This window comes from Colletotrichum abscissum (genome assembly GCF_030869225.1).
Source record: "Colletotrichum abscissum strain IMI 504890 chromosome Unknown Scaffold_27.1, whole genome shotgun sequence".
Lineage (NCBI taxonomy): Eukaryota > Fungi > Ascomycota > Sordariomycetes > Glomerellales > Glomerellaceae > Colletotrichum > Colletotrichum abscissum.
In genome coordinates, this window is record NW_026850176.1 from 469,008 (window position 1) to 494,992 (window position 25,985).

The 25,985-nt window shown below is 51.2% G+C and overlaps 8 protein-coding genes across 8 annotated transcripts; 4 read left to right on the top strand and 4 right to left on the bottom strand.

Annotated features, from left to right (window-relative positions):
* Nucleotides 1-3,361: 3,361 nt before the first annotated feature.
* CABS01_10592 (uncharacterized protein) lies at nt 3,362-4,562 on the top strand (the record flags this gene model as incomplete). Its single annotated transcript, XM_060543947.1, has 4 exons — nt 3,362-3,510; nt 3,559-3,743; nt 3,800-4,176; nt 4,239-4,562. The coding sequence occupies 4 exons, from the start codon at nt 3,362-3,364 to the stop codon at nt 4,560-4,562; spliced, it is 1,035 nt and encodes a 344-aa protein (XP_060399149.1).
* A 1,023-nt stretch (nt 4,563-5,585) lies between these two features.
* On the bottom strand, nt 5,586-7,023 carry CABS01_10593 (riboflavin transporter MCH5; the record flags this gene model as incomplete). The annotated part of the gene is made up of 2 exons (XM_060543948.1): nt 5,586-6,493; nt 6,564-7,023. 2 exons carry the CDS (start codon nt 7,021-7,023, stop codon nt 5,586-5,588), a joined length of 1,368 nt encoding a protein of 455 aa, XP_060399150.1.
* A 698-nt stretch (nt 7,024-7,721) lies between these two features.
* CABS01_10594 (uncharacterized protein) lies at nt 7,722-9,155 on the top strand (the record flags this gene model as incomplete). The annotated part of the gene is made up of 1 exon (XM_060543949.1): nt 7,722-9,155. One exon carries the CDS (start codon nt 7,722-7,724, stop codon nt 9,153-9,155), a length of 1,434 nt encoding a protein of 477 aa, XP_060399151.1.
* A 640-nt stretch (nt 9,156-9,795) lies between these two features.
* On the bottom strand, nt 9,796-11,089 carry CABS01_10595 (ATP adenylyltransferase; the record flags this gene model as incomplete). The annotated part of the gene is made up of 2 exons (XM_060543950.1): nt 9,796-10,761; nt 10,970-11,089. The coding sequence occupies 2 exons, from the start codon at nt 11,087-11,089 to the stop codon at nt 9,796-9,798; spliced, it is 1,086 nt and encodes a 361-aa protein (XP_060399152.1).
* Nucleotides 11,090-11,682: 593 nt separating this feature from the next.
* On the bottom strand, nt 11,683-12,301 carry CABS01_10596 (uncharacterized protein; the record flags this gene model as incomplete). The annotated part of the gene is made up of 4 exons (XM_060543951.1): nt 11,683-11,786; nt 11,851-11,948; nt 12,092-12,203; nt 12,265-12,301. The coding sequence occupies 4 exons, from the start codon at nt 12,299-12,301 to the stop codon at nt 11,683-11,685; spliced, it is 351 nt and encodes a 116-aa protein (XP_060399153.1).
* Nucleotides 12,302-17,205: 4,904 nt separating this feature from the next.
* On the top strand, nt 17,206-17,496 carry CABS01_10597 (uncharacterized protein; the record flags this gene model as incomplete). Its single annotated transcript, XM_060543952.1, has 1 exon — nt 17,206-17,496. A coding segment is annotated over one exon (291 nt), but the record flags the coding sequence as incomplete, so codon positions are not given.
* A 540-nt stretch (nt 17,497-18,036) lies between these two features.
* On the top strand, nt 18,037-22,731 carry CABS01_10598 (transcription mediator subunit Med12; the record flags this gene model as incomplete). Its single annotated transcript, XM_060543953.1, has 2 exons — nt 18,037-19,247; nt 19,299-22,731. 2 exons carry the CDS (start codon nt 18,037-18,039, stop codon nt 22,729-22,731), a joined length of 4,644 nt encoding a protein of 1,547 aa, XP_060399155.1.
* A 1,283-nt stretch (nt 22,732-24,014) lies between these two features.
* CABS01_10599 (uncharacterized protein) lies at nt 24,015-25,733 on the bottom strand (the record flags this gene model as incomplete). The annotated part of the gene is made up of 2 exons (XM_060543954.1): nt 24,015-25,415; nt 25,518-25,733. 2 exons carry the CDS (start codon nt 25,731-25,733, stop codon nt 24,015-24,017), a joined length of 1,617 nt encoding a protein of 538 aa, XP_060399156.1.
* Between the last annotated feature and the right edge of the window lie 252 nt (nt 25,734-25,985).

The following is a 25,985-nucleotide window of genomic DNA, read 5'->3' on the forward strand; positions in this document are numbered from 1 at the left end:
TTTTATATTTAAAAAGAAAGTAAATCTTAAACTAGTTACTAAGCTCTATAATAAGGGTATTATTACTACTTTAAGAGCACTTTTTATAAAATTTATTAATAAAGAGCTTTTAGGATTAATAAAAAGAGGGGTAATTAAATTTATTTAACTTAGCCCTAAATATAAAAATATAAAAATATTTAAATCTTAATTCGTTAACGAGATTAAAAACCTAGGACTTAACTTTATTAAAAAGTCTTACTTAGTTATATAAGAGTATAATAACGAGGGAAAGAAAAAGATCTTTATATAATTATTAATAATTTAAAAAACTAATTAATATTTAATCCTCGCCCTAGCCCTAACCCTAATCTAAAAAGGCTATATTATCTAATTATAAAATATTATTTAAATATATATATAATCGAGCTAACTTTTTTATTATAAGGTTTTTACTTAATTACTAACTTAGATCTGTTATTTATATCCTAAGAGTATTATTCTATACGTTATATAGTTACTATATAATTTTATAAAATCTAGTACTTATTAATAAGTAATATATAATAAGTATTATTTAAAAATACTTTAAATAATAATATCTACGTTCGATCTATACTTACTAATCTTAATAAGAAAAAGCGGATTATTTAGTATTATTAGTATATAAACTAATAATATTATTAAATTATTAAATAAGGCTTTTAATTAAAAAAAAAAACTAAGCTTAAGCGCGCTAAGTTACTAACTAAATTAAAATAATAATTATTAATTAACGAGCTACTTATTTTTAATAATAGGATTATCTTATTAAAAAGTATTAATATAATACTTAAATAAAAGAACTAAAAGAAAAAGCTTAAATAAGTTAACTTCTTAATATTAAATACTAAATAATAATTCGTTAAGTAGCGAGCTTAAGGGGCCTATATCGTATTAATTTACTAATTAAAAATAGTTTTTAATACGTCGTTTATTACTTAATACTAAGTAAATCCGTCGTTTATTAACTACGCTATATTAAACTATTATATTAAATAGTAAATAGATTACTTAGACTAAGGGCTTATATTCGTACTATTAGATCTAACTATAGCTAAACTCTTCGTTTTTATAAATAGGTTATTTATAAATAACGCTAATTATACTTTATAACTAGATTATATTATTATTTTTATAAATAAAAAATAGATTAACGAGAGCTTTATAATTAATAATAATATTATTTATTATAGCTTTATAAAAAATAAAAAAAATTACTTAGAGCGTATTAATATTAAAAGTTTATAAAATAGTTATAAGTATTAACGTTACTTATACTATTTTAATTACCCTAGACCTTATTACTAAATAACTCGATATTTTAAAAATCCTTATTATAATTTATATAAATTTATACTTATTATATAAATACCTTATTAAGCTAAGTACTATAAAAAAAAGCGCTTTATAATAGATATTATAATACTTAGGTAATTATATAAATACTACGAGCTTTATAAGATCCGTTAGATTAATAATAATAATAACTTAGCTAACGGATTTATAAAGAGTATATTAAATAAGTCCCTCGAACAATTTGTTAGTAAAGGAATTATTATAATTAAAATAAAAAAATAAGTAATACGTAGTTAAAATAGTAATATACTATAAATAATAAATCGTTTAGCGAATATATATACCTCTTAGGCTTTAGCTTAGAAAGAAACGTATATATTCGGGGCGTAGTTAGACTAATAAAAAGCTCTTTTTTTAACTATACTAAATTTAATAATTTTTAAGGAATTTAGGTATATAAATTATATATATTAAAAAATAAAGAAATAATTAGAAAGAGGGGATACTAAAAATTTCTATATAAATAATTATAATAGAAGCTATATTAAAATTTTAATATATAGTTTTAAGCATTTCTAAATAAGGAATTAATTATAAATTCTATTACTAATTCTTATTAGCGGGGGACCTAGCCCCTATTCTAGCCTTTTTTATTATAAAAATAAAAAACTATTAATATTAAATTATGAGGTAAAAAAGGGGCCTTATTAAGTAGTTAAGTAGGGGTAGTAAGTAGGTAGTCTAGGCCTATGTAGATGGACCCTTCTACCTACTTATACCTATTAAGGGACCGCGGGCTCTGCCCATAATCTTCCCCTCCTATATACACGCAATAGACCTATACTAACCTATTGACCTAGTCGCGACCGAAAGGTCTGACCTGCCTACGTGTATACCAACACTAATGTAGTACCCACGAAGGGAATACCATGTCAGGTATTGTCTGCTCGCTCACTAAGTCAGTATGTTTGTCGTTCCCGCCGTTACCGTGAATTGCGCGGAGTGGAGTGCCGTCGAGTGGGGCGTTGTATGTGGCGATTCATTTAGTTCCGGAGACCTCCCTTAGACCTGGCATCGTTGAAGAGAGGATAAATCCAAGTTTCGACAGCGGAGCGTCCGTTACTATCCACTAGGCTAAACTTAATTCTCTCTTGGCAATGTGATTCTGCCGCGGTCTGAAGAACGTTTAGGTGCAGTTCCTAGATCAACGTAGATCCTCGGACCCTTAGTTGAAGCGTTCATTCCTTACTCTTTCTATACATAGTTGAAAACCATATACGGTGTGAATCAATGCTTGGAGAAATGGCTCAAACATAAGCCTCATAAAGCTTCAGCGCTGTCAAGCTGGAAGACGGGAATCTTCAGAATGGCTGCATTCTGAGTATCGACGGAGAGCCGCTCGGATCCGATGGGACAACATACGGAGATTGATAAGGAGCCCCATCGCGGGCCGCATTTATTCAATAGTTACCAGGAAAAGCTTGATTCAACAAGCCAAACCCCTCGGTTGCCACAATTAGTGGGCCAAAGCAACGGTAAAGATCGGTATGCATACCGGAACTACAAGCTCAGTTTGGTCAACGTTCCTTTCTCCATCATTGCACTTACCGAGGCCCTTCTTCGTGCATTTGCACTGGTTAACAAAAGTGCCGACCGTTTGTTGAGTACCTCTAGCTCGGTTTTTCGTCATGTGGCGTGCAACGGGACGGATCTGAGATCCTCTGTGACCTCTAGGAAGCAACTCCTTCACACAACTCCAGTAAATTCGAGATTACACTCGGTGATATCGGTCGGAAAGGCCTTTTCTAAAGTCTTAGTCGGCTCTTGAGTCAGGAAAATGAAAATTGAGAATGCAATTCATGGCAGAAAATACCGAAAGATGAGAAAAGGGGGGGACGAGGCAAGGTAGATCATTGGACTGCCAGTCTTGACTACGATAGACTTTGGGATATAAAATGCCGATTTTCCTCCCGCAAATATATTCCTTCCGCTCATTATCTCTTCACTCTTGAATTGCATCACTTGTCTTGCCAGAGAAGCCAAAATGTCCTCCACTTCTTTGAAGTTTCTGGTCTATGGCTGTGCGGCCGCCATGGCCGTGGCAAGCTCACTGCCTTCATCGAACTCGAGCGCCACGAGAGCAGCTGTCAAGGAGTTCCCTGAGTGCACCTCGTTGCACCAGAGAAAGTCCTGGTATGTTTAATTGACTTCGGATTCCTTGCTTCTCTGACAAGATCCTAGGACTGCGATGACAACCACCGAGAAGAAGGCTTACATTGACGCTGAGCTCTGCTTGATGAACAAGGCCCCCAAGTTGGGCATCGCCGGCTCGCAGAACCTTTGGGATGACATGATGTACGCCCACATCTACCAGGCCAACGTCATCCACAATGACGGCCCATTCCTGCCCTGGCACAGACTGTACAGTAAGTCTCATTTCGTTCTCACGGCTGAGGACAAGCAATAACGATCAACATCGCAGTGCGTGTCCATGAAGTCTACCTCCAGACTGAGTGCGGCTACGAGGGAGGCCAGCCCTACTGGAACGAGCTGGAGGACGCCGAAGCCGGTTTCTTGAACCAGTCCACCGTCTTCGATGCGGAGACCGGATTCGGAAGCTTCAAGAATGGCGACAATGGCTGCGTTGCCGATGGGCCGTTTGTGAACCTGACGATGCACTTGAACCAGACCAGCAGTGATGCGAACTTCTGCTTGACCCGCGATCTCGACCAGGACAGCTTCTACCAGGCCAACAGCACCTACGTCAATGAATGCATGGCCATCGAGACCTACGTCGATTCGTGGAACTGTTGGGGCACGGCACCTCATCTTGCCGGTCACATGGGTGTCGGCGGTACTGTGAGTCAAAATCCCATCTTCGAATACACTGGCGTATCTTGACTGACTCTTGCGACAACTAGATGCTGGATGTTGTCTCCAGTCCTGGTGACCCTTTGTTCTTCCTTCACCACACCAACCTCGACCGATTGTGGTGGGAGTGGCAATCCGTCAACCTCACCGCTCGTCTCAACGAGATTGGAGGGCCTGTGGTTGCTTCGGATGCCTTCCTCACAATGTCCAACCTCGATTACCCCGGTGCTGACCTCCTGGACTACAACGGGGAGAACGGCGGCAACGTGACCACCATGGCTCACAACCTTTGGACTGCGGGACTATTGCCCAATGTTACGATTGCGGATCTGATGGATATTCGCGGTCCTATCAGCTGTGCAATCTACATCTAAGTAGACTGCAACATGCTCGTGAGGTTGGAAAGGCGGCACGGCTAATGCTTCATGCTGTGGGATACCGGTATATGATGTACCGGAAGAACACGACCTCCTGCCTTGGGCGGTGATGCCTGCTACGGCATGACGAGGGTCTTTTCATAGACATATAGAACACTACTTAGCTTATCCTTTATATTGCTAGTACAGTGCTCGAACCTCGCTAAGCGTAGTTACTCTGGGTTATAAGATGTTACGGGGGGCTACGCATAAGCAGAAGGGTCAAATCTTGGATTATATATTATACTATCTTGTAGGAGGGTATTATATGGATTCTACGGGGTACTGTATGCGGTTATGTATTTTTAGCGCGATGTAGTCGCTTTTCGCCTTACTTGATGTCGGATTGGAAGTCCAATTCGACTGCGGCATACGGCCGACTGCGCAGGGGCCAATTGGGGGCCCTAATTACGATTATCGTAGCCAGCCCAACCTACGGTTGGAACCTCCTTTTTACACCTACTACGCAGATATTCATATACCTAGTTCAATTGATCTCTTCGTCAACTACGGTTCGAACCAACTACCCTGTAATAGGGATACCAACACTTGAGGACATCACGGCGTAAAATGGGACAAACAAACAAACAAACAAACCGGTATATGATGTGGGGGCCGTACCGCACATCACCTTACATGGAGCTTTGGGTCTATTGATCTCTTTCATTCCCCCATAACCAAGCCTACGAAAGTGCATGGTTATGGATACGCTCCTCAATGTACTTGCAATACCTCACTAGCTTGACTTTCTTCTATAGATATTCAAAGTCGGACAACGGCAATAGACTGTACTTACTCTTTAAATGACTATGTCTGTAATGCGACTCTTTTTACTCGCCTCTGAAAGGAATTGTGAGTCTGCTTCGATGTTTGAATCTGGGGTTGACCCCTGATGTATTGAGACAAAGAAAGGAGAATAGGGTGGCACAAAACGTGGCTAACAACCCACCGAATATGGGACCGTCTAGTGGCTTTAGTTATTTACAGGACTGCGAATGGACTCCATCCAACACGAGCCACCTTAGCCCCCATCAAAGCAACAAGGGAAAGGACATAGATAAGACCAGTGAACAAAATCAACCCCCAATATTCCCCGTTTTGCGCAGAAATGATCTCTCCAGCTACCGGCACATCGAAAAGGCAAGCAAAGGAGGCCGCCGTATAAGCCGTCGCATAGTACCGCCCATAACTCTCCGTCTTACAGAGTTTGCCGATACAAACCGGGCTGATGCTGATGTTGTTCCCGCTAGCGAAGCCAAACAGGACCACGAAGACGACGATGCCCGCCATAGAGGAGCCCGCCGGCAGCCACACGGCCAAGCAAGCGACGATGCTCAGCACAAGAGCCAGGATATTGGAGTTGAAAGGCCCGGCAAAGTCACCGAACCATCCTGCCAAGATACGTCCAGCTACACTTCCAGCATTCAGAATCGTAGGGATTTGATACGCAAAGTCGATATCGAAGCCCTTATGAATGGCATAGCTCGATATGTACGTGAGAGGAATGAAGAGTGACCACTCAAGGAGGAAGATGCCGAGCGTAGTCAACGCAAATGCCGGATCTCGGAGTATACGGATGTTGGGATGAACCGAGGCGTCAGGGTTTGGCGGCAGTCGTCTGTCGATGAGAAGAGTCGCAGCCCCGCAGGAAACCAGGACGATGAACCCGACGGTCCGAATCGCCCATGCCCAGCCAGCTCGTTCGAAGAGGGCACGGAGCATCATAGGGTATACGATGCCTCCGAAACAACCTCCAGTGGAAGCAATGCCGGTGGCGAGTCCTCTGCGGTGGTAGAACCAGTGACCGACGGCTGCGAAGGACGGCGTGAACAAGAGGGAGGCGCCGACGCCGTTGAGGACTCCGAAGACGAGCATGAAGTGCCAGAACTCTGGTCAAAGATTATTGTCAGCTGACTAAATTTATAAGGTTCCAAAGGTCGTAAGGAAGAGTATACGCACGCGTAGAGATGCTCAACAACATCTGAGCCGCCACGACACAGACGGTGCCGGACAGGATCAACCACTTCGGGCCATACTTGTCAAAGACGGGGCCAATGTAGATCCCACAGAAGAAGCAGAGGAACATGTACATGGAGAAAATCCAGCCGATGGTGCCTTCGCTGTAACCTTGTAGCTGGTGGGAGCTGATGTAGGCGTGGATGGTCGCCACGCTGTTTGAGATGCCCAAGGCCGAGAAGGATGCGAACCAGGAGCCTAGCACGACAGACCAAGCTCGCAGGCCTCCTTCGGGGTATTCATCTTCTGGGTTCGGGATGGTCTCGTCGATGCTCGGGTTGTACTGCGGTTCCGGCTTCGAGTCTCGGTTTTCGGCCCTGTCGGTAGTGTGGTTCCGAGTCATGTCGTGGATTCCCTCAGGCGCGGCCTGGTTCTGCTGAGAGGATCTCAGTGGTTGAGACATCTTCAACTTGGCAAGTCGCTTGAGTAAAGAGATGATTTGGAGAGAAATGGGCAAACATCATCTAGAGACTTGGGGAGCTCCAGCGAGATAAATAGTCTTCGCAGCAGAGTGATGAGTGACTCAAGCAACAATGGCAATAATCTCTTCCATTCCCCTAAAGGCAATTGTAATCGAGGTCTTGACTTTCGAAAACCAACGCAACTAAAGACGTTTAGACTCCATAGGGAAAAATGCATGGGTCATCCTACATATTTCTACATATGCACTCCACGCAAAGCGCGCCCTGCAACTGACATCCGAGAAGAAAGCGGGCTAGACCTCTACGGGAAAGAGGAAAAATTCAAAATTTCAAGAACAGCGTCTTCAACCCGGCCACTTCTTTGTTTCCTTGACAAAAGAATATGGGCACCAGCCAATGACCTGTCGTCTTCCTCTTCCACGTTTTCTTAGAAAGGTAACTTACGCCTATGTGGGACCGGCGTCGGCATCGGCTCCGGCTCAACGACCGGTGTCGCAATCGCGGGAAAACAGGGGACCCCACAAGTGGGGCGGCCCGAAAGGCAGTTTAAACGTCACATCTCCCACCTCCAAATGACTCCGAGACTCGGAATGAACGCTAGATCTTACCTTTAGAAGACAAGCCGTCAACCCACACGAATCTCCCGCCAGGGTCACACCAGGGAAGGAAACTCGAGACGATGCTCCTCCGGATCGTGGGCTCTCTCCAACACCTCCGGGCCTCGACCATCGTCTACGCTCTCATCGCCCTCCTCCTCCCCGTCACCCTCACCCTAGCCTTCATCCTCCACAATGGCGATGCCGCATCCACGCGCAGGAAGCTCCGGAACCTGGAGTCTATAGGTGTCCCGGCCAATAAGAGCCACATGGCAGACCAATTCGACTCCAAATATGCATTACCGGAAGACACACCGTCGAGCAACCAGGGGCCGATCCGCATCAAGTCAATCTACATCCACCCGATCAAATCCTGCGGCTTCGTCGAAGTAGACAGAGCCCTCCTCACAAAGACAGGCTTCGCCTACGACAGATGTTTCGCCCTCGCAGCCGAGACGCCGGACCCGGAAACGGGCGCCGTCTCCTGGAAACTCATCAGCCAGCGCACGAAGCCAAACATGTGCCACATCCAGACAGAAATCCACCTCCCTCGGAAGAACAGCGACCAGCGAGACCCCCTAGTCCAAGCCGGCGGCTGCGTCCTCGTAACCTTCTCAGACCCAGACCCCCCAACCTGGACCCAACGCATCGAGACCTTCCTCTCCAACCCCTTCAGCCCCTCCGCAACACCCCAAATTTCCTTCATCGTGCCCCTGAACCCCCCCTCAACCCTCGTAGACGAATTCAACATCGGCCTCAAAACCTTTGGCATCCACGCCCGCGACGCCTCCGGGCTAGACATGTCCCGCATCCCCTCCGTCGCCACGACCCTCCTGCCGAAACTGAAGAAATTCCTCGCCATCCCGCCGAACCGCGGCCTGACGCTCACGCGCTGCACCCCCGAGACCTTGACGCGGACGACCCTCAACCTCGCGCCCGTGAGCCACATCGGCTCGCCCGCCGTCCACGGATACACGGACCAGCAGCCCGTCAACCTCAACAGCTTATCCTCCGTCCACGCCGTATCAGCGCTGCTGCCGCCGGAGAACAGACCGCTTGACGCCCTCCGCTTCCGCGCGAATCTATGGGTCACGGGAGCGCCGGCGTACGTGGAAGAGACGTGGAAGCGATACCGCATCATCCCCAAGGAAGACCTCTCAGATAACAGAAAGCCGCGGGCGGACGTCTCACCAAAGCTCTCCGTCGTCTGTAGAACTTCCCGCTGTACAATGCCAAACGTCAACCTCGCTACGGCAACCTTTGACACGGAGAACCCTGCGTCCGCTGAAAAGAAGAAGGGGAAGCCGCAGCCTAGCACGACGCTGATTGAGCACCGTACTCCGGAAACGGGGAATCCCAAGGCGCTGGGATACCTCGGGATGCATTGCGTGCCCGAGGACGATGATCTGGACGAGGCTAGGAGGCAAGGGAAGGGGCTGTATGTCCATGTCGGCGATGAAGTTGAAGTTCTTGAGACGGGGGAGCATTTGTATGGGTCTACTGCGAATGATTATTGAGGTGGCTACTTCCTGGGAGGGTTTGGGACAAGGAGACCTGAGCGGCAATGAAAGCGCTGCTGCTTGAGACTTGCATGGAAAGGTAATGAAGGCGATGTCTAAATCAGCTTATTGAGGAGGGAATATGGAAGCAATCTGGTGCAAGGTGCTTAGGAGCTGGGGTGACGTTGAAAAGTTCATCCTTTGTGGTCAAGGGACCCCTCTAGATGGAAGACCTGAATGGCTTTACTAGCCACTTGGAAGTTGCCAAAGTGGAATTACCCACGAACTCAAAACTTTTCCATCATTTGGTCTCGTTCAACGGAAAGTCTGGTACTTAGCATAGACTGTGAGGTAGACAAAAGCTGATAGTGATGGCTTTGGGCCGGTATAGGCCAACATGATGTCCTTCACAACCCAGCAAGAACCAAGGTCTGCAGAAAAGGGGTTAGCATTAACACGAGATGGATGGGGGATCTTGATGAAATGAAGCCTCTAATCGTCTATTTGCTGCTGGCTTTCATCGCCTGCTTCATTCTATTCCACATCTACATCTATACCAATCCGTCTACACCACATCACTCCATCACAACCCACAGTCTCTAAAGCCCATCTTTCAAGCCTATCAAACCTCTGCTAAACTCCCAAAACAACCCGTCACTTACCTCCCAACGCCAACCTCCCCAAGCACCCTCCTCGCCCCCAACTCCCTCCACTTCCCCACCGTCTCCGGCCTCGAAGCCCACACGACACCAAGCATACCGACAGCATTCACATCCGCCCCGTCGACGCCCGCCTTGACCCTAGGAACCACAACAATCCACCGCCTCCCGAGAATAACATTATGCGGCACCGCCACGGCCCTCCCGTCCCCGTCCTCCTCGACAACCTCCTCCCGGCCGGGAATCAGCTCCGTCGCCTGGCGGAGCATGTCTCTGTATTTCGCCGTGAGGTCCTTCGCCGAGGGCGGTGATGTGCCGCTAAAGCGGTGGATGAAGTACCGGAACGGCGGCTCTTGCTTCCCGTCACCGACCGCTTCCGCCCCTGTCCCGGACCCGGCGTCGACGAGGTCAGGCCACATGGGAATCGCTCCCGGCGCAGGGATAACCTGCATATGCTTGTGCAACCGACTGCACCCGCCCTCCTTACCACAGTTGAAGATGACCAAGTACTCTCGTCTCCCGTCCTCGCCAACAGCATCCGCATCACCACCCCACACCCCATTCAAACCCCCCAAAACCTTCACCGCAGCCCGGAGATCCCGCTCACCCAGCCCCTCAAACTGCCTCCTCCTCCCATCGGCAGTCAAGAGGAGAAGATGCGGCCTGTACGCGCAGAACTTGTTGAACGCCAGCACATGCGTAGCCTCTTCATCCCCGCCGCCGCCGACGGTCGTGAGCTCGAAGCCCGCGATGCTGATGTCGCCTCCGGGAAGGTTTCCTTCTTCGTCGAGGGTGATCTTGTTGTTCTTGTGTTTGCCATCGTCTTGGGTATGAGTGTTGGCGTGCGAGGTTGCGCTTGCGTTTGTCTGAGACGGAGGGCCATCGTCATCTGCTTCGTCTAGCCCCGCGTTGTCTTCTACCGCGGCGGGCTTGCTTTTCAACGCAGCCGTTAAGCGGAACTCAAACTAGACAGAATCGTCAGCTTCAGTGGTTCCCTACGATTCCCTTGGTTTTAAAGCCCCTTACTATCCCTTTCTCTGCCCTTTATCACCATCTGTCTCAGTTTTCTCGTCAAGTAAAAAGCAAGACGGGAACGTACGGATACGCCCGTTATTCGTACCACAACTACAAGGATGAAATCCGGTGAAGAAGAGAAAAGAGAAAAGAACTGACCTTGAAACCTCCATCCTCGTGATAAATCTTCTCCATGTCCTCCGCGTACATCACAATTCCGTCCCGAACCTTTTCATCAAAGGCAGCGAGGACCGAGGCCTCGGTTATCGGAGAAGCCATTGCGCTTCTCCCTGCTCTGATGAGGTCCCACGCTTGGAGATGATTCAAAAGCGGCAACTAAGAGATGAGTGCCGAATGATAAATTGGAGCGAAGTATTAACAGGATGTTAACATGAGAGGAGTTGTTGTACTCCGTAGACGAATCGACATGTTGAACGTCGCAGGAGTGGCAGTCGGAATGAAAGCCGGTTATTGGCCAGCTGCATATGACGACATCAGAAAGTACCCCCTTGCATCGATAATTGCACAACGCGACAACGTTCAATCTTAGGTTCTAAACTCCCAGAACGGTTTCCTGCATGATGTTTGCGAAAAGTCATAGTTGAACTTGATGCTATTAAGATTTTAGAGTATCAACTGCGTGACGTTCCTCTCGCGCCCGCTTTTACGTTTTGTCTCCAAAAGAGGTATTATACTACAATTTTCCACCACGCTTGATCCCCCCCTGACGCCATCATCGACTCGTCAATATGCCTCCCCTTAGGTAGACACTGCCTGTACCTCGTCTCATACTGGGAGCGGCTTATGATGCCAGATACACCCCCACTCTACACCACCGTCGACCCCGTCCCTCGTTATATGGGCAATCGTATCTACGCAGGAGGAACGGGGGCAGCGGGACCGGTGCCAGTCGCGGCGCCTCGTTGGGCGGGAGGAGGGAGGAAGAGGGGCAGGTAGCTGACGGCAAGAGCCATAACTGTCATGTATCGTCAGTGAACAGGCTCGTGAAAATGCGACGAAGGGGTCGGGTAGATACATACCTGACATGCCCACGGAGAAGTATCCCGGCGTCGCGGAGCTCTTCTTCGTCTCCTCGCTCTCACCAAGCCAAGTCTGAATGCTGAAGACGACGGAAGCCCTATTTCATAGCCTGTCAGTAAGTCTGATCTTCGACCAAAGCTCATGTAGACCCCTGTGCTATGGTTGCTTGGCCGCCACAGCTCGGTACAGTGCCAGCAATGCTATTCGTCTCGATGAGGGTGAACAGAAAATGTGCCATACCATCCGATAAACTTGTTGCGCGTAAGCATCGCAGCCATTGGCAGGGTAGAAGACAGCGTCGAGGAGAGCTCGGTGGAGTCGCCCTTGGCCTTGGGCTCCTGATAGGGGACGACTGCGCGGGAGAAAAAGGTTAGCAGACATTCGCGACAGGATAGGAGTGGTGCAAAACATACTCAGGTCCGGCCGACGCATATCCCGCTTGGACGCCATTGTGAGAGCTCTGTTTGAACTGGATGTGCTGTACGTGGAAGGCAGAGAGCTATAGCGGAGGGGGTTCGTTAGATACCACGGTCCTGGATGCGCGAATGAAGCTCTCACCTCAAGTGACAGGGCCGCACTCCAACAGAAAAGTGGCGCCTAAGTCTTCAGGCAGCAACACACGCGACCCCAAAGAGCTGGGGAAGGACAGAAGGGAAAGGGAAGGGATAGGCTGGCCGATTGCCCCGCCCCGCTTGCACACACTCAGCCGACGACACGTTTTCTGCTATATCTACGCCCCCCCACTCTTCTCTCCCGGAAGGTGCCTGGGGGTGTGTATCTTGTCGCGCGAGCCGTCAAGCGGCCCCTCCGAACGCCGCCGCCCCACGAACCGATCTGACAGTGGGAAGCAAAAGTTGCAGAGATTCCGAGGGACGCGGATTCCGATAACGAACAGGCTCACACTTTGCGTGCCCGGGATTTCCAGAAACCTGATACCAAAAGATGGGGATCGCCGTCTGCCCAGTGCGAAGGTGGGAGGACGCTCCCGCCGACGGGCTTAACCTTGCGAAGGTGTTCGTTCCGCTGCCGAATTCGACTCCAAGAGTGTGTCCGGGAATTGGAGAGCCAAGTTTACAGACTGCAACGGATAACCTCCGCTGGACATTGTCTACGTGTGCCAACGCTCTGTAGGGGGAGATATGACAGGATCCCGAAATGTCTGACTCTGGGACGTGGACCACTGGATACTCTGGGTGTCGAAGTTTGCGGGGCCTCGGAAGATGCGGCCTACGGAGGGTCCAAAAGAAAGGAGAAGGGCAGAACAGCTGCATATTACTCCGGCGTCTTCTCCGTGGCCGTGGTAATCATTCGCAGCATGGAGCTTTGCCGGAGCATTTTGTTTTGCGCGCCTGCACGGCACCCTTACGAAATCCCCTTCTCCGTTATCTGGCGCGGAAAGTATCGCCCGTATGCGGGCCCCTCTGCAGCAAGACGAGCACGAGATAACAGCTAGGCTGCGGCCGTCTGCCCTTGCAGGCACAGCTATATTCCCCCACACGGGGCCTGCAGGAGAAGGAAAGGAGGGCCCTGGTGGCCCTTTTTTGGAGTTCGCTTGGAACTTTCGAAAGAAGGTTTTCGACATCTTCTGGGGCCCTGGGCTGGGCATTGTCGGGGAAGCGGCCTTGGAGTCTGGAGATGCGGTGTGCTAACACTGCTGCTATACCTACCATCGTGGCCTGTGCTTGTCCAAATAGCCCTCCAGACGCGGGCTTTGGTCGCAGCGACACGGAGCCTAACATTATAGATGTCGTTTGGCGAATAAGAGCCGGATAACTCTTGTTGGGCTCTGCGAAACGTGGATGCCGCTGGAGAGGAGTCTGGTAGAGTGGTGGAACACGGAATAAAAGCCAACGAAAGGCCTCCAGCTGGCATAGTTGATGGGTCTGTTTGACGAGCAAAAACCCACTCAGCACCAGCAGAGCCCGAAGCAAGTCAGGCACGGCGACCCGACTACCTATGATTGCGCATACCTCATCAGAAAAATGACTCGAAAGTTGGTGACCGCGGTCATACGGTAGGTAGCAGGTTGTGTCAGCTGGAAGAAGATGGCCGATGCCATCGTGTGTTTTCTTGTGTTTATGGCAGGTGTTCGGCGGCTTCTCAGTGGCCACCCCCGCCAGGTACCACCTGATTTGCAGCGGCGGATCGCATGCAGCATGATGGCAGATTGCGTGACACCTGGCGGCGATTCGGCCATCAAAGACATGGACAGCGCGTGGGCGACGCAAACCAAGGAGCCGCGGTGCCACGGCGGCCCGGTGCCTGGTCTGGTGTTGTAAGACCGGCGGGCGTGGTTTGGCACATTTTGGTTCGCCGGCCGAAGACAAACTTTCCCAGGGCCTGGAGAAGGAGTCTATCCCAGGGCCCCAAGGAGAGTCGGGATAGTCGACCGGGATGCTGTTCGATATAAGCCGAAGGGTACTATAGCCCCCCTCCCTCAGTGGTTGAGCCAGTGGTTGAAAAGGTCCCGGGGATAATGAGAGCCAGAGACAGGTGTCCCACGAGACCGGAGAGTATGGACGAAACGCGGGAAGAGTTAGGGCCGGTTCTTTGTGTCAAACGGGGATGGTGGGTGCTGTGAATCTGGTAGCCATTCTCTGCGGAAAGCAGTGCCGCTCGCTCAGATCGTCTACCAATTTTGCAGAGTTGGGCCTGTTCTTCTTGTCCCTCACCACCTGTTCGGGAGTCGGGAGAGCGGGCTGATGGGACGGTGGGAGAGAGGGAGGGGGAAGGGATGAGACAAAACACACGGGGTCGTAGACAAATCAGATGCAAGAGAGAAAAGGGCAAGACAGGCGTCGCTCGAAGCGAATGTGTCGATAATGGCGATGATGCGTCGTCCTGTCGATTTTGGGTTGGATGGTGGCGTTGAAGTAAAGCACCCGAAAGTGGTAGCTAAGATGCAAGTGGCAGCTAGTTACGGAGACGAACACTTGCCAACCTGCCGCTCTGCGAAAGCGACAACTGCCCAGGTGTATTCGATAGATACTAAGAACTGACAAACTACCCACGGAAGGGACGTTTGGTGCGATTGGACGGGTTAAGAGAGCGGCAGAAGGCCAGGCCGGGCGATAGGGGCAGCTGTAGTCGTCTTGGGGTCTTGGACCGACTGCGGCTAACAACATCCTCTCTCCGCCCTTCCGTCTGGTGATGCGTAGATGGGCTCTGCCATTCCAGCGGTACGGAACACCGAAGGAAGCAAGATTTAGACCTGGGCAAAAGGGACACCCGGGCGTTTGGGTTCCCTAGCCTGTCGGAGTTTCCAGTGTGCTGCCCACTCCAGGTACCTCCAGAGTCCAGAGTATCCGTACAGGTAGGAAGAGTCTAGGAGAGTGCAAGTGTCTTTACTAAGCGGTGGCCCGGTCCTTGTCAGCATCGACTGCGAACTGACACTTGTCTAATTTAGCATGCTTCGGGTTATTTCGATGACTGCCAAAGTTTATACGCGAGGATGCAAGTCCGATACGGAGCTTGGGAAAAAGGCAAAAGGGGGCTTACGATGATGATGATGTTGATAATGGCGATAAGTATCTGTAATCCATCATTGTCTTACATCTCAGCACTCCAAAGAGCCCATATGGATACACTGAGTGACTGACAAGGAACGACTTTTAGAACTGGACAAGCCAGAAAGGAAACAAGACCGGGGCGAAGGTCACTTGGAGGCGGGAGTGGGCGAATCAGCTGTAAGACATTGGCTGAACAAACCAATGAGACGGACTGGGCTCCATGGCGGCGGACGGGGGTTGTCCTTGGACTGACGGATTTTGGAGGCCCCATTGGCATCAGGGGACTGAGAGGAGAGAGAGGAAAAGAGACAGAAGGGGGGGAGGTGTGTGTTCTTTCCCCCCAGCTGATCGAAGAATCGGCCTAACCTATTCAAGCCAAAGCGCCAGCTTGGCCTGGTTGTCGTCGATAATGTGTTGACAGGAAGCTTCCGATTTCCATTCCTAGTTCATTACATCGCATCGTTACCAATTGTTCATCATACGACCAGTCTCAGGTTACGGTCTGCAGGTAGGCAAATGAACAAGCTGAATCTGCCTATTACTTGAGTATTGTGTTGCTGTAGCAAATGAGTTTCCCAGCCTCATCTTTTACCGCTAGTTTTTTCCCCCTATTGCCGCCGCTGCCTTAAAGCCTGCCGCGTATCCGCCTGCTTTATGCCGAAACACCAAACTGTTCTTTTTCCTTAGCCAAGAACGGGACGTTGCTGTTTGGTCCATGTCTGCATCGTGTGGTTTGGGAAGTGGGTGTAAACTCTGTCCTAGATACAGATGTTCCTAGTTAATAGGTAATGCTTGGTGAACTCGGGTCGGCATCCGAATTGGAACATGCACACCACAGAGACAATGTTTTAACTACCCAGTACTGTGTAGTTTCCGTATTGACACAGAAAGAGTGCGCAGAAAGATTAAACAGTCCCTGCGCTTATCGGGAGCTTCCCGCAAGTCGGCGCAACTCATCAACCTGGTCATGTCCGTGAACTCGAACTCATCCATCTCGGAGAAGGTCCCAATTCAACAAATCGTACACACACTATAAGCCGTATGGGATTGGACTACCTACAGAGCACAGCGTGTGAATGAGGCGCTTAATCCAACCAGCCCACCCCCCCCCCCCCCCCCCCCCCCCCCCCCCCCTCCCTCCCCCCCCCCCACCCCACCCCCCACCCACAAACCCCCCCCCCCCCCCCCCCCCAGCCCCCCCCCCCCCCCCCCCCCACCCACCCCCACCCCCCCCCCCACCCCCCCCCCCCCCCCCCCCCCCAAAGTCGCCTTGCTGGTTCCAGGGCTCCAAGCAACATACTGAGAGAAAAACTCCCGCTCCCTGGAACCGCAGATCCCATCGGCTCCCCGCCCCACGACTAAAAGCAATTTAGCTGCTGTTCCCTGGACGCCCACTCACTCTCACACACACACACCTTCTTTTCACTCACTCCGCTGTCCCTCTCACTCTCACCTCTCACTTTCGCTCACTTACTCATTCAAATCCCCCTTCTCAGCTCACACCCCCCTTCCCGTACCATCTCATCCCGTATCACACGCCACACCCTCCGCTTTCCGTTCCGTCCACCAGCACCAGCACCCGCACAGGGTGTTTGTCAGGTTGCCTCTGGTTGCCTTTCCCATTTTCAGTTACCATTCCCATTCCCCGTTCCTAGCCTGAATTCGGTCGAATTGAATTCGTCGGGTCCTTATGTGCTGCGTGACTAGATACCCAGTCCTAGGCTGAGCTGAGCCAAGGCGCACTATAACCCCGAGCCATCTTTGCCGTCCGTCTAATGGTCTCCTGCACCACCTAGTACCTACGGAGTGCGCTGCGCTGCGCTCTGGCTGCATTGTAAACCCCAACCCACGGCAACTCTGCCTGTCACTTTCAAACACCTTCTCAGGCGCCCTCTCTCTGTTTTCCTTTCCCTCTCTCTGCCTTTTGAAGCTCAATCTCCCCCAGTCGTTGACTCGTTTGGGGACAAGACTCTTCCTCATACCTGGGCTACGATTTTCTCCGCTCCCCGCCTCCTAGCTTTGTTCATGTTGCCTGATCTTGACGTTAGCTCTCTGCAAATCATCGGTCACCGTACGACTTGTTCCCTTGTCTTGACACTCATAATCAACGGCTTCAACACAACAACAACAACATAGGCTCTTTCAATTTCAACAGTCTCAGCAACCAGCAGGTTTTCCAGCGGGCCGTCGCGAGTCATCCGACAATAGCGAACCTGGCATACGCGGGAACCTTCGGAGATACTGCGCCCCCGTCTCTGTATCCGTGGTAATAGCCAGCCGTACGAAAGATCCCACGCGCACTTTGCAAATCCGCCGCCGCTGTACCGTACGGTACCGCACCAGGGCCCTGCACACTCCACCGCTGCATGCACCCACCCTACCAGTGGCCTGCTAATCCAGTCCCAATCCGCAAACCGCTCTTGCACCCCCGACCGCTGCACAGATAGCGCGGCTGACGCCGTCAGATCCCCGACATCAATCCGTCGACCGATTATTCCTCCTCCCCCCCTTCCATCCAACATCACTTCAACATCGTCAAACTGTTGGCACTCGGCATCGCAGCCTCGGCGCTTCGACCTAGTCGCCTCCTCACTACATCCAACACACCCGATCATATCTTGAGAAATCAGCAATGTCGCCTCGGAATTTCCGCCTGCGATGACCTCAAGGACCCCAATGGGCGTCCAGCCGCGACCGCCCCAGCAGCGAACACTGAGCAGCTCGGGCTTGTCCGTCCAACGGCCAACCCAACAGCGTTCCCTGTCCGCCCAGTATTTGCCCCAGTCGCCTGTTCGAAAGGATAACCTCATCGACCTGACCGGCGATGCCAACGACGCCGCCGTCGCACAGAACAGATATGGCACGTTACCGCGGAGGGGAGGCTCTCGCCTCAAGCTGGAGTTGTCCAACGAGGCCATGCTTGCCCAGCACGGCGTCAGCGAGTCCCCAAAGACCCTCACGCCTTCCCGCCTTATGCCCAAGAACGAAACCTCAAACCTTACCGATATGAGCTCGCCGGCCTCGGCCAAGGGCCAGCCCATCGACGCAGATAACCCCCCGATGCCCATGCCGAAACGTCGTCCGCGATTCGTCGTACCCGCCGCCGTCAAAGATGCGCCGGCGCCTGTCATGGCAATCAAGAAGGATGGCCGACCGAAACCGTACCACATCGAGACCCCAAGCATCGCCCCCCGATATGCGCCGTTTAGCAAACCGAGGCCCGACGCCGCAGCCAAACCAGGCTTTGGAGGTTCGAGTAGTGGCGCGCGAGATATCCCGGATATGGGGCACGCCGACTTCTTCCCGTGGACCGGAAACCACCCCGAAGACCAATATACCGAATCGATCATCAAGAATGGATACTATGATAAACAACCGCAGGCCTCGGTCGAGACACAATCTGCCAAGGCTGCACTGTTTCCCGCCCTCAAGCATAAGAGCGGGCTGAACTTGTTGTCCAACATCTTCATCGGAGTGCTAAACCAGAGAAAGCTTAATGGCCAGATCTCGTCGCCCTCGACCTTCAAGCCGCCGCCGCGCGTTACCCTGACCGATACGAAGCGAGAAATGTGGCTGAGGGACTTGGCGAACCCATCGATATCGTTGCGCCGACTGAGCCGAACGATTCCCCACGGTATCAGAGGCAAAGTGCTTCTAGACCACTGCCTCAATAAGAACGTGCCGACAGAAAGAGCAGTCTGGCTGGTCAAGTGCGTTGGCGCCAATGAGATCCGAGCCTTTAAGAGAAAGGGAAACGGCCCTGGACCCTTTGTGCTCGGTGGCGAGGCAAAGTGGCTCAGAGACTGGACGGTTTTCGTGGAGCAATTTGTGGAAGGAGTCTCGGCGGCCTTTGGGGACAACGACTGGAAAGTCAAAGTTCAATATGCGTAAGTATACATCATGCGATGCTTCATGTGTACGAGCTAACCTTTCTATAGCATCCGACTCGCGACACACCTCTACGCAGAACAGCTACTCGACCGTGACCACTACATGGATTGGCTTGTATCCGGGTTGGAGAACTCGACACAATCAAAGTTGCCCATGTGGATTCTCACAACACAGATTTACTGGAAAGACTTGCTTCGTTTAAGAAGATATGGCCGACGATTGGTGAATGCGTTGCTCAGCCATCTCAACACGGTACGCCAGCTCAGACCCACAGGGAGTTCGCAACTAACTGTTCAGATTTATAACGATCCCGACCGCGATATCCTCACCCAACTCTCTACGAGGTTGACGTCTCTACTGACACCCCTGTTGTCCGCCTACTCGGACAACTTCGTGTCTCCTGCGACTTGGTTCAAGTACAGAGACGCTCTGCTCGCATCTATTCCGATCGATAACGACTTTGCCCAAAACGCATTCAAGTGGATCAATGTCAGAAACGAGCAGCTAGTTGCATCAGCCAGCAACTCCCAGCCGGCAAACCGACAGATACTGGTCAAGCATCTCGACACCTCATTCATGTCTTTGTACAGCCCCGACTTGGCTACGCAGTGCTGGGCTGTTAGTGAAGACAAGGGAATGATAGTTCGCACATTATTGGAGTGGTGCACCTCGCCTCACCGACCAGGCAACGCAAAGGTGTACATCACTGCCAGTCTTCTTCGAGCTTGGGCGGCTGCTGGAGTGGATGTGACGACGGCGATTCTCGAGTTTCTTAGTGCAAACCCACCAACCGAGACAAGATCGAAGAGAGTTTTCCACCAGCTGGTGTCAGAAATCGTACGATCAGGAGACTTCCAACTTCAGGGATACATATTCTGGCTCATTGCCCGAGGCGGACTGAGAGAACCGGCCGATACTGAGGCAGATGGATCTTGTGCTACAAGGCTGCTTGTCGACCTCCCTCTCCACGCCCTTAACTCTTCTGCCCAAGCCACACGAGCAAGCCTCCTACGACGAGCATCTTACGACGTCAACGACGAAGCCCAGGATATTAACACAGCTCTCAAATGCATTCAGCATGTTATGGGACTTCCTCTTCCGCCTGGAGATCCGATGCTCCAGCGGAAGCCCGTACCAGTCGGAAAGCTCTGCAGGCTGATTACCAACAGCAACCGAGCATTGCAAACCGAGGTCGGAGCTAGGCTTCTGCAAATATTCACCAAGGAAATAATTATGACGAAGAACGGCCCCCAGGTCTCCCCGGCTATGTTCAACTTCGCTCGTGCTGTTCTTGAAGCGGCCTCCGACTACTCGGTTCTCGTCGAAATTGTCAAGGTGGTGTCGAGAGCTTCGAATCCCGAGATTCTTGCCTCCTGCGCCGATACTTTCAACGTTCACCTACCGATTTTCGCAGCACTGGGCGTGGCCAAGGAACTGTTCGATGCGCTGATGGAAAGGTTGAAAGCGGTTAGCGACGAACAAGGACCTGCTGCCCGACCTCTCTTGGCGTCTCTGGCAAATCTTTCGACCCTGATACCCGGTTACACGAATACTGCTGTCTACTTGCGTCAGCAGCTCCACCAATGCGATCGCAATAACCCTATCGACGCATGCTCGCCCGTATCTGATAATATGACGGCACAGCTACAGGATGCCGAGGGCGAACTACACGAAGAGATCGAGAAGCTTTTGACGAGCGGGACCAGCGTCGATCGGCCTACCATGGACCGACTTTTCCAGACCGTGGTCGGACGGTTGGAATCTTGCTGGTTAAAGTCGGCGGACAGACAGCGTGCTTATAGCGCACTTCTCGGGAGGCTGCGCATTTTCGACGCTCAGCACTTTGACGTGCGCATGACTGACTGGGTCCATCACATCAGCGCGTTGAAGACTCGCCCTACGCTGGAAAATATCTACCCCCTTCTCATCAGCATGGGCTGTCTGACCTTGCCCATTATTCTTACCACGACATCCGTCGAGGCAGGGAGGATCGGGCTGAACCCCTCGATGCCACCTAACAGCACCACAACGTACATGCAGGAAGTCCTCTATCTGACAACGATGCCCCTTCCCGCCAAGACCGCATTAACACCCGAAGAGACCTACCGATTCTATATCCAGCAACGAGTGGCGCCACGTCAAAACCACAAGGATATGGTCTATCTTGTGAGGAATGCTCTCGTCGAGTTCTCGAGGCTGCAGGGAGTCGTCGAATCTTCGATGCTGCCACTCGCAAACCCCGAAATCAAGGACACAGCACTGCAACTGCTCAAGTTCTTGGTTCTGCGGGATCCTCCATCGGTGGTTCAAGCGCTGGGTATCAAGAACCCAGAGACTGCATTGACAAGTCTGTTTGCACAGGTCACGACCAAACTCCTACTACCGGATGCTGGCGATGATTCACCACTGACGTTTGAGACGGTCCTGGAATTGGCAAACGAGTTTACTCTCCCATTCTGCCAGCTCAAGCTTTCGGTTGGCCTCGCGGCGGATAGCACGACAAGCCCGGGAGGAGGGGAACAGGCTCTCACGCAGTTCGACATGTTTTCGAGGGCGATGGACCGCGCTGTGTCAGCCAACAACGTCATGTGGACTAGCATGCTACCCTACCTGAGCGAGGACATAACGGAGCATCTTAAGAAGCAGGCTCATCTGCGTTTCCTGGGTCTCTTCCCGTCAAACAAGAACCCACCTGCTGCGGATCCTCTTTCTCAGGAAAGCACTCAGCTCGCAGGAAGTCTGCTTTCAGTAGTCGAGGCGATCCTGAGAGGTCGTCCGCCTGTCCGAACATCACAGCTTACTTCGGGCATGGTTGAGAAGCTTGCAGAGCTGTGGGAAGTCCTGGCAACCGACGACATCAACAAGAGAGACCTGCGCGCCTCAATTATCCGCTACTGGCTTCCCGCCTTGTTGCGGTTCATCACGCTCCACACGACTGCAAACGAACCTGCGCCGGTAGCGACTCAACCCCAGGCCGCCAACAACATGAAGCCGCCCGCCAATGCTGCTGTTTTCGAGATTCGCGCGAGAATCCTGATTGTTCTGTCTGGTCTTACTCTCGAATTGGACAATTTAGCATTCCAGGACGCTCAAAATGGCCGACCGCTCAGCCAGCAGGTTTTCGATCTGGCCCTACTACTAGTTGATACTTTGCCAGACGACATACGCCTGCAGTGTGTACGAGTCTTGCTTACAGGCGGCACCATGCAGAACCCAGCATCCTCAGATGCCCGTCTCCGATACCTATTCAGTCACATGCCTCCAACGACGGAGCAATTCGTGCTTGCTCATAGGCAGCAATCTACTACACAACCAAACGGGCCGCAGAGAATCAAGATGCCGATCTCGATGCAAGGCACCGATAAATTAACGCCGTTCATCTACCGCAAATGGGAGATGCTCAGCGAGCCCACTCCCAACGTTGGAGAGAACGACACGGCTCTCAGTCTCACGTTATTTGAGGCGATCAAGATTCAGTAAACAAATTGGAGGAAGCGTTGGGGATACACACACACACACATACACACACAAACATTTCATTACTGTCATGCATACGTCGGAAGAAAGGCGAGGTGTTCATTCATAGATACCATTACTGGTCCAAATCGGGATTGTAGAATCAGGCAGGCGAGGGGGGAGCAACGAGAAAAGATCCTTTTTTGATACCAGGATGGAAAGCCAACAGTCTGGTCGGCGTCGGCTGGCTTGGAAAGATTGAAGGAGAGGGATGGAGGGGGTCGACATGATTGTATTAGTGAGGCGGGCATTAGGGGGGTTTTTCCTTTTTCATCATCATGACAACAACATTATTATTCAAACGTGTTTATGACAGCTCTGTTCGTTGCAAACTGCGTGAGATTGTGACTTGCTTGCGTCAACGTAGTGGCTTAAACTGTGATATTCCAGGTATCCAATCTAAGTGCAGCACGCCCCTTGACCACTCCGAGTGAGACTTTCTTACTGGGTTTTCTATATCAGCACCTCTAGAATTCCTCTGCACCAGAAGGACTGCTTTTAGCGGTTCAAGTTCAGCTTCTTTCCCTTCTGGCTCTCCAAATATCAAGACGCGTATTGGCTTTTCGCCCACCTTGATATCGAAGAACTCGGCTGAATTCATTTAGCTAGCCTGCCTTATCTCCAAACCATATGTGGCGATGACACGAACATGACGGCTTGAGCCCGTAGAAGCGCGGGCCGTGTTTAACCAGACACGTGTTCAGGGTATGCAAATCATTCTCATGAAAGCCTCCAAGGTTCCCTCCCCGTCGGTGGTGTGGTTGGAAATTTATCAAGAAGGGGAAGCCGAACGTTTCGAGCTGGCCTCGGAAATTGTCTGCAGCACAAGGTGTGATTCAGATCCAACATGTTGCCAGTCTCGTAAATATTTGCATCTGCATATGCATACCGAGGCCAGCGATCCAATAGGACGATGGCAATATGGCTGTCTCTTTCAGCTCGCCAAGAAGGACTCCATCTCGATGGCTCGCTCACCGAAAAATGTAGGCTCTCGGGCCAAGCATAACATGCTCTTCACTGCTCTGTGAGTGGTACGGATACGAGAACTTGATGCAATTCGCGTGTATCGTCACAACTCCTGCATCAAACTGTCGTCTGCCCCATTCTGTACTTCTTCCAACGTAACCTCGTTACGATTGTAGACCCGACCCTGTTCACAATCTGGCACTCACTGTAGCATCCGCTAAGGCAATGCTACGATTACCCATGTCGACTCCCCCCTGCGCTCCTCTGGTCTGTTTCCTCCTTCAGTCTCTTTCCTCCTCCACCTGCCTGACCCGATCCGGGTTCACATTTTTGATCACCTTACTCTGGAACTGCAAGGCGAAGATGCTGTCCCTGTGCAAGAACGCTTCAAACGCCCCGTCCAGGCAATGCTCCACGGCTTTCTGGTACGCAGGTCCCATGGTATGTCCCAGCCGCTCCTTAGTCTTGGTTTTGAAGATATCCTGCATGGGCCCGACATTACGGCTAGAAAGAATTCCTTCCTGCTTTAACCGTGCGTTCCTCATCGACAAGGCGGTTTGCCATACGCCAATCTCCAGGAGAACCACCCCCAGAGAGTACAAATCGTGCGTCTTATTGAAACGGACATTCGGCCGCGACCCCTGGCGATCTGGGTGGCGATACACGTTCCGGGCGAGGTCATCGTCGGCTGTCATGTTGGTCTCGGCCGTGTCGGGCCGCGAGTACTCAAAGTTTACGAGATACGGCCGAAGGTACATGCAGCGGCCGCTCTCATCGAAGAAGAAGAGTATCGATCTGCTGCTAATCTCCTTGTGAAGCCAACCGTTGGCATGAAATGCCGCGATGGTGCGGGTGATGGTCTGGGCAATGTGGAAGCGCTCGGACAGAGACGGGGCGCCCAACTTCTTCGAAAGGATTGTCTGCAGGCTGACTGGTTCTCGATCAGATGCCCCATCTGGAAACCCGAACGAGAAGATGAATTGATGCCCGCATGGGTCGTCCACACAGCTCTGCAGAGGAAGCGTATGGAAATCGTGCGCACCGGCCGCTCCCAATAGAGCCGCTAGTTGGAGCAGGGCGTCCTTGGCTCTGGTGGCCTCCTCTCCGGACTGAGGATAACCCTTCTCTTCCAGTCGCCTCCGAGGAGACACCTCAGCAGGCAGCGTACCCACCGACGGCAGATCGGAGTCAGCTGGAACGGTAGGCAAAGCGGCATCCCCTATCAGCAGCGAAATCTTGACATGGGGGACGAATGCTTCCTGATCTGAGTGCGGATCGCTTTTGATCGCAGACTCAAAAGCTCGCCGCGCATCGTTACTGGCGAAAAAAACCCTAACGATCATGGGTTCGAGTATTCTCAGCTCGTTATTCCACTCCCGAAAGCTGTCAGTGGCCTTCTGAAGCGTGGAACGTTTGAACAACGCCCATTTCCAGGCCCTGAGACTGAAGATGGGCTGGTCTTTTAAGGCCATTGGCGAGGATCCGGGCTGAAGCAGAAGTGGAGGGGGAAGTATGTCGCCCAAGTTGGTTGACAGCAACGCTTCGCGAGTGGGCGTTTCCCTGGTCGAAAAGTCACTTTGCTTACGGTACTCCTCGTCTTCTGTGTGGACAAGGTCATGGTAGCGCGCGAGGGCTTGTCCGATGCAGCTGATAATGTCGTTCACCTGGGTCACCAGGAGCTCCTATGTATGGGTTGTCAAATTTGTGTCCACATAGGCTAGATAAGCACATAAGGCTGCGTGTTCCATGCTGGAGCAGCTGTGTAGCCCAGGGATAATACGTACTTCGATCTCAGACAATGCCTCTGAAGTTTCCTCTCGTAAGATGGAGATGAAGAAATACTTGAACGTTCGCAAGTATAGACATTGGGAGCGGAACTTGATGAGCAGCTGGTGATTCTCCTCTCTATAGTGCTGTGCGGACATTCCCAGTCGGTATATGCCTTTGGCCAGGTAGTACACGTCCTTGTACACCGAAAAGGCCAGCCCGGTGGCTTCCATTGTGAGCGTTGACGTATCTTGGACGATTTTGGTCGATGTTTGGAACGCGGAGACGGTCACCAGCCGACGTTTGTGGCGTTACAACGGAAAGCCAGATTGGGCGCAGTGGGCGCGGTATTTATCTTTCGGCATGAAGGTCACCAGAGCCCTGAACCCTCATGCAGTGTCACCACATGGGTAGGTAAGAAGTATACCGGATTCAGCGGGAAACCGGATAAGGCACCTTCGCGAGGCATTGGGCACCTATGCAGT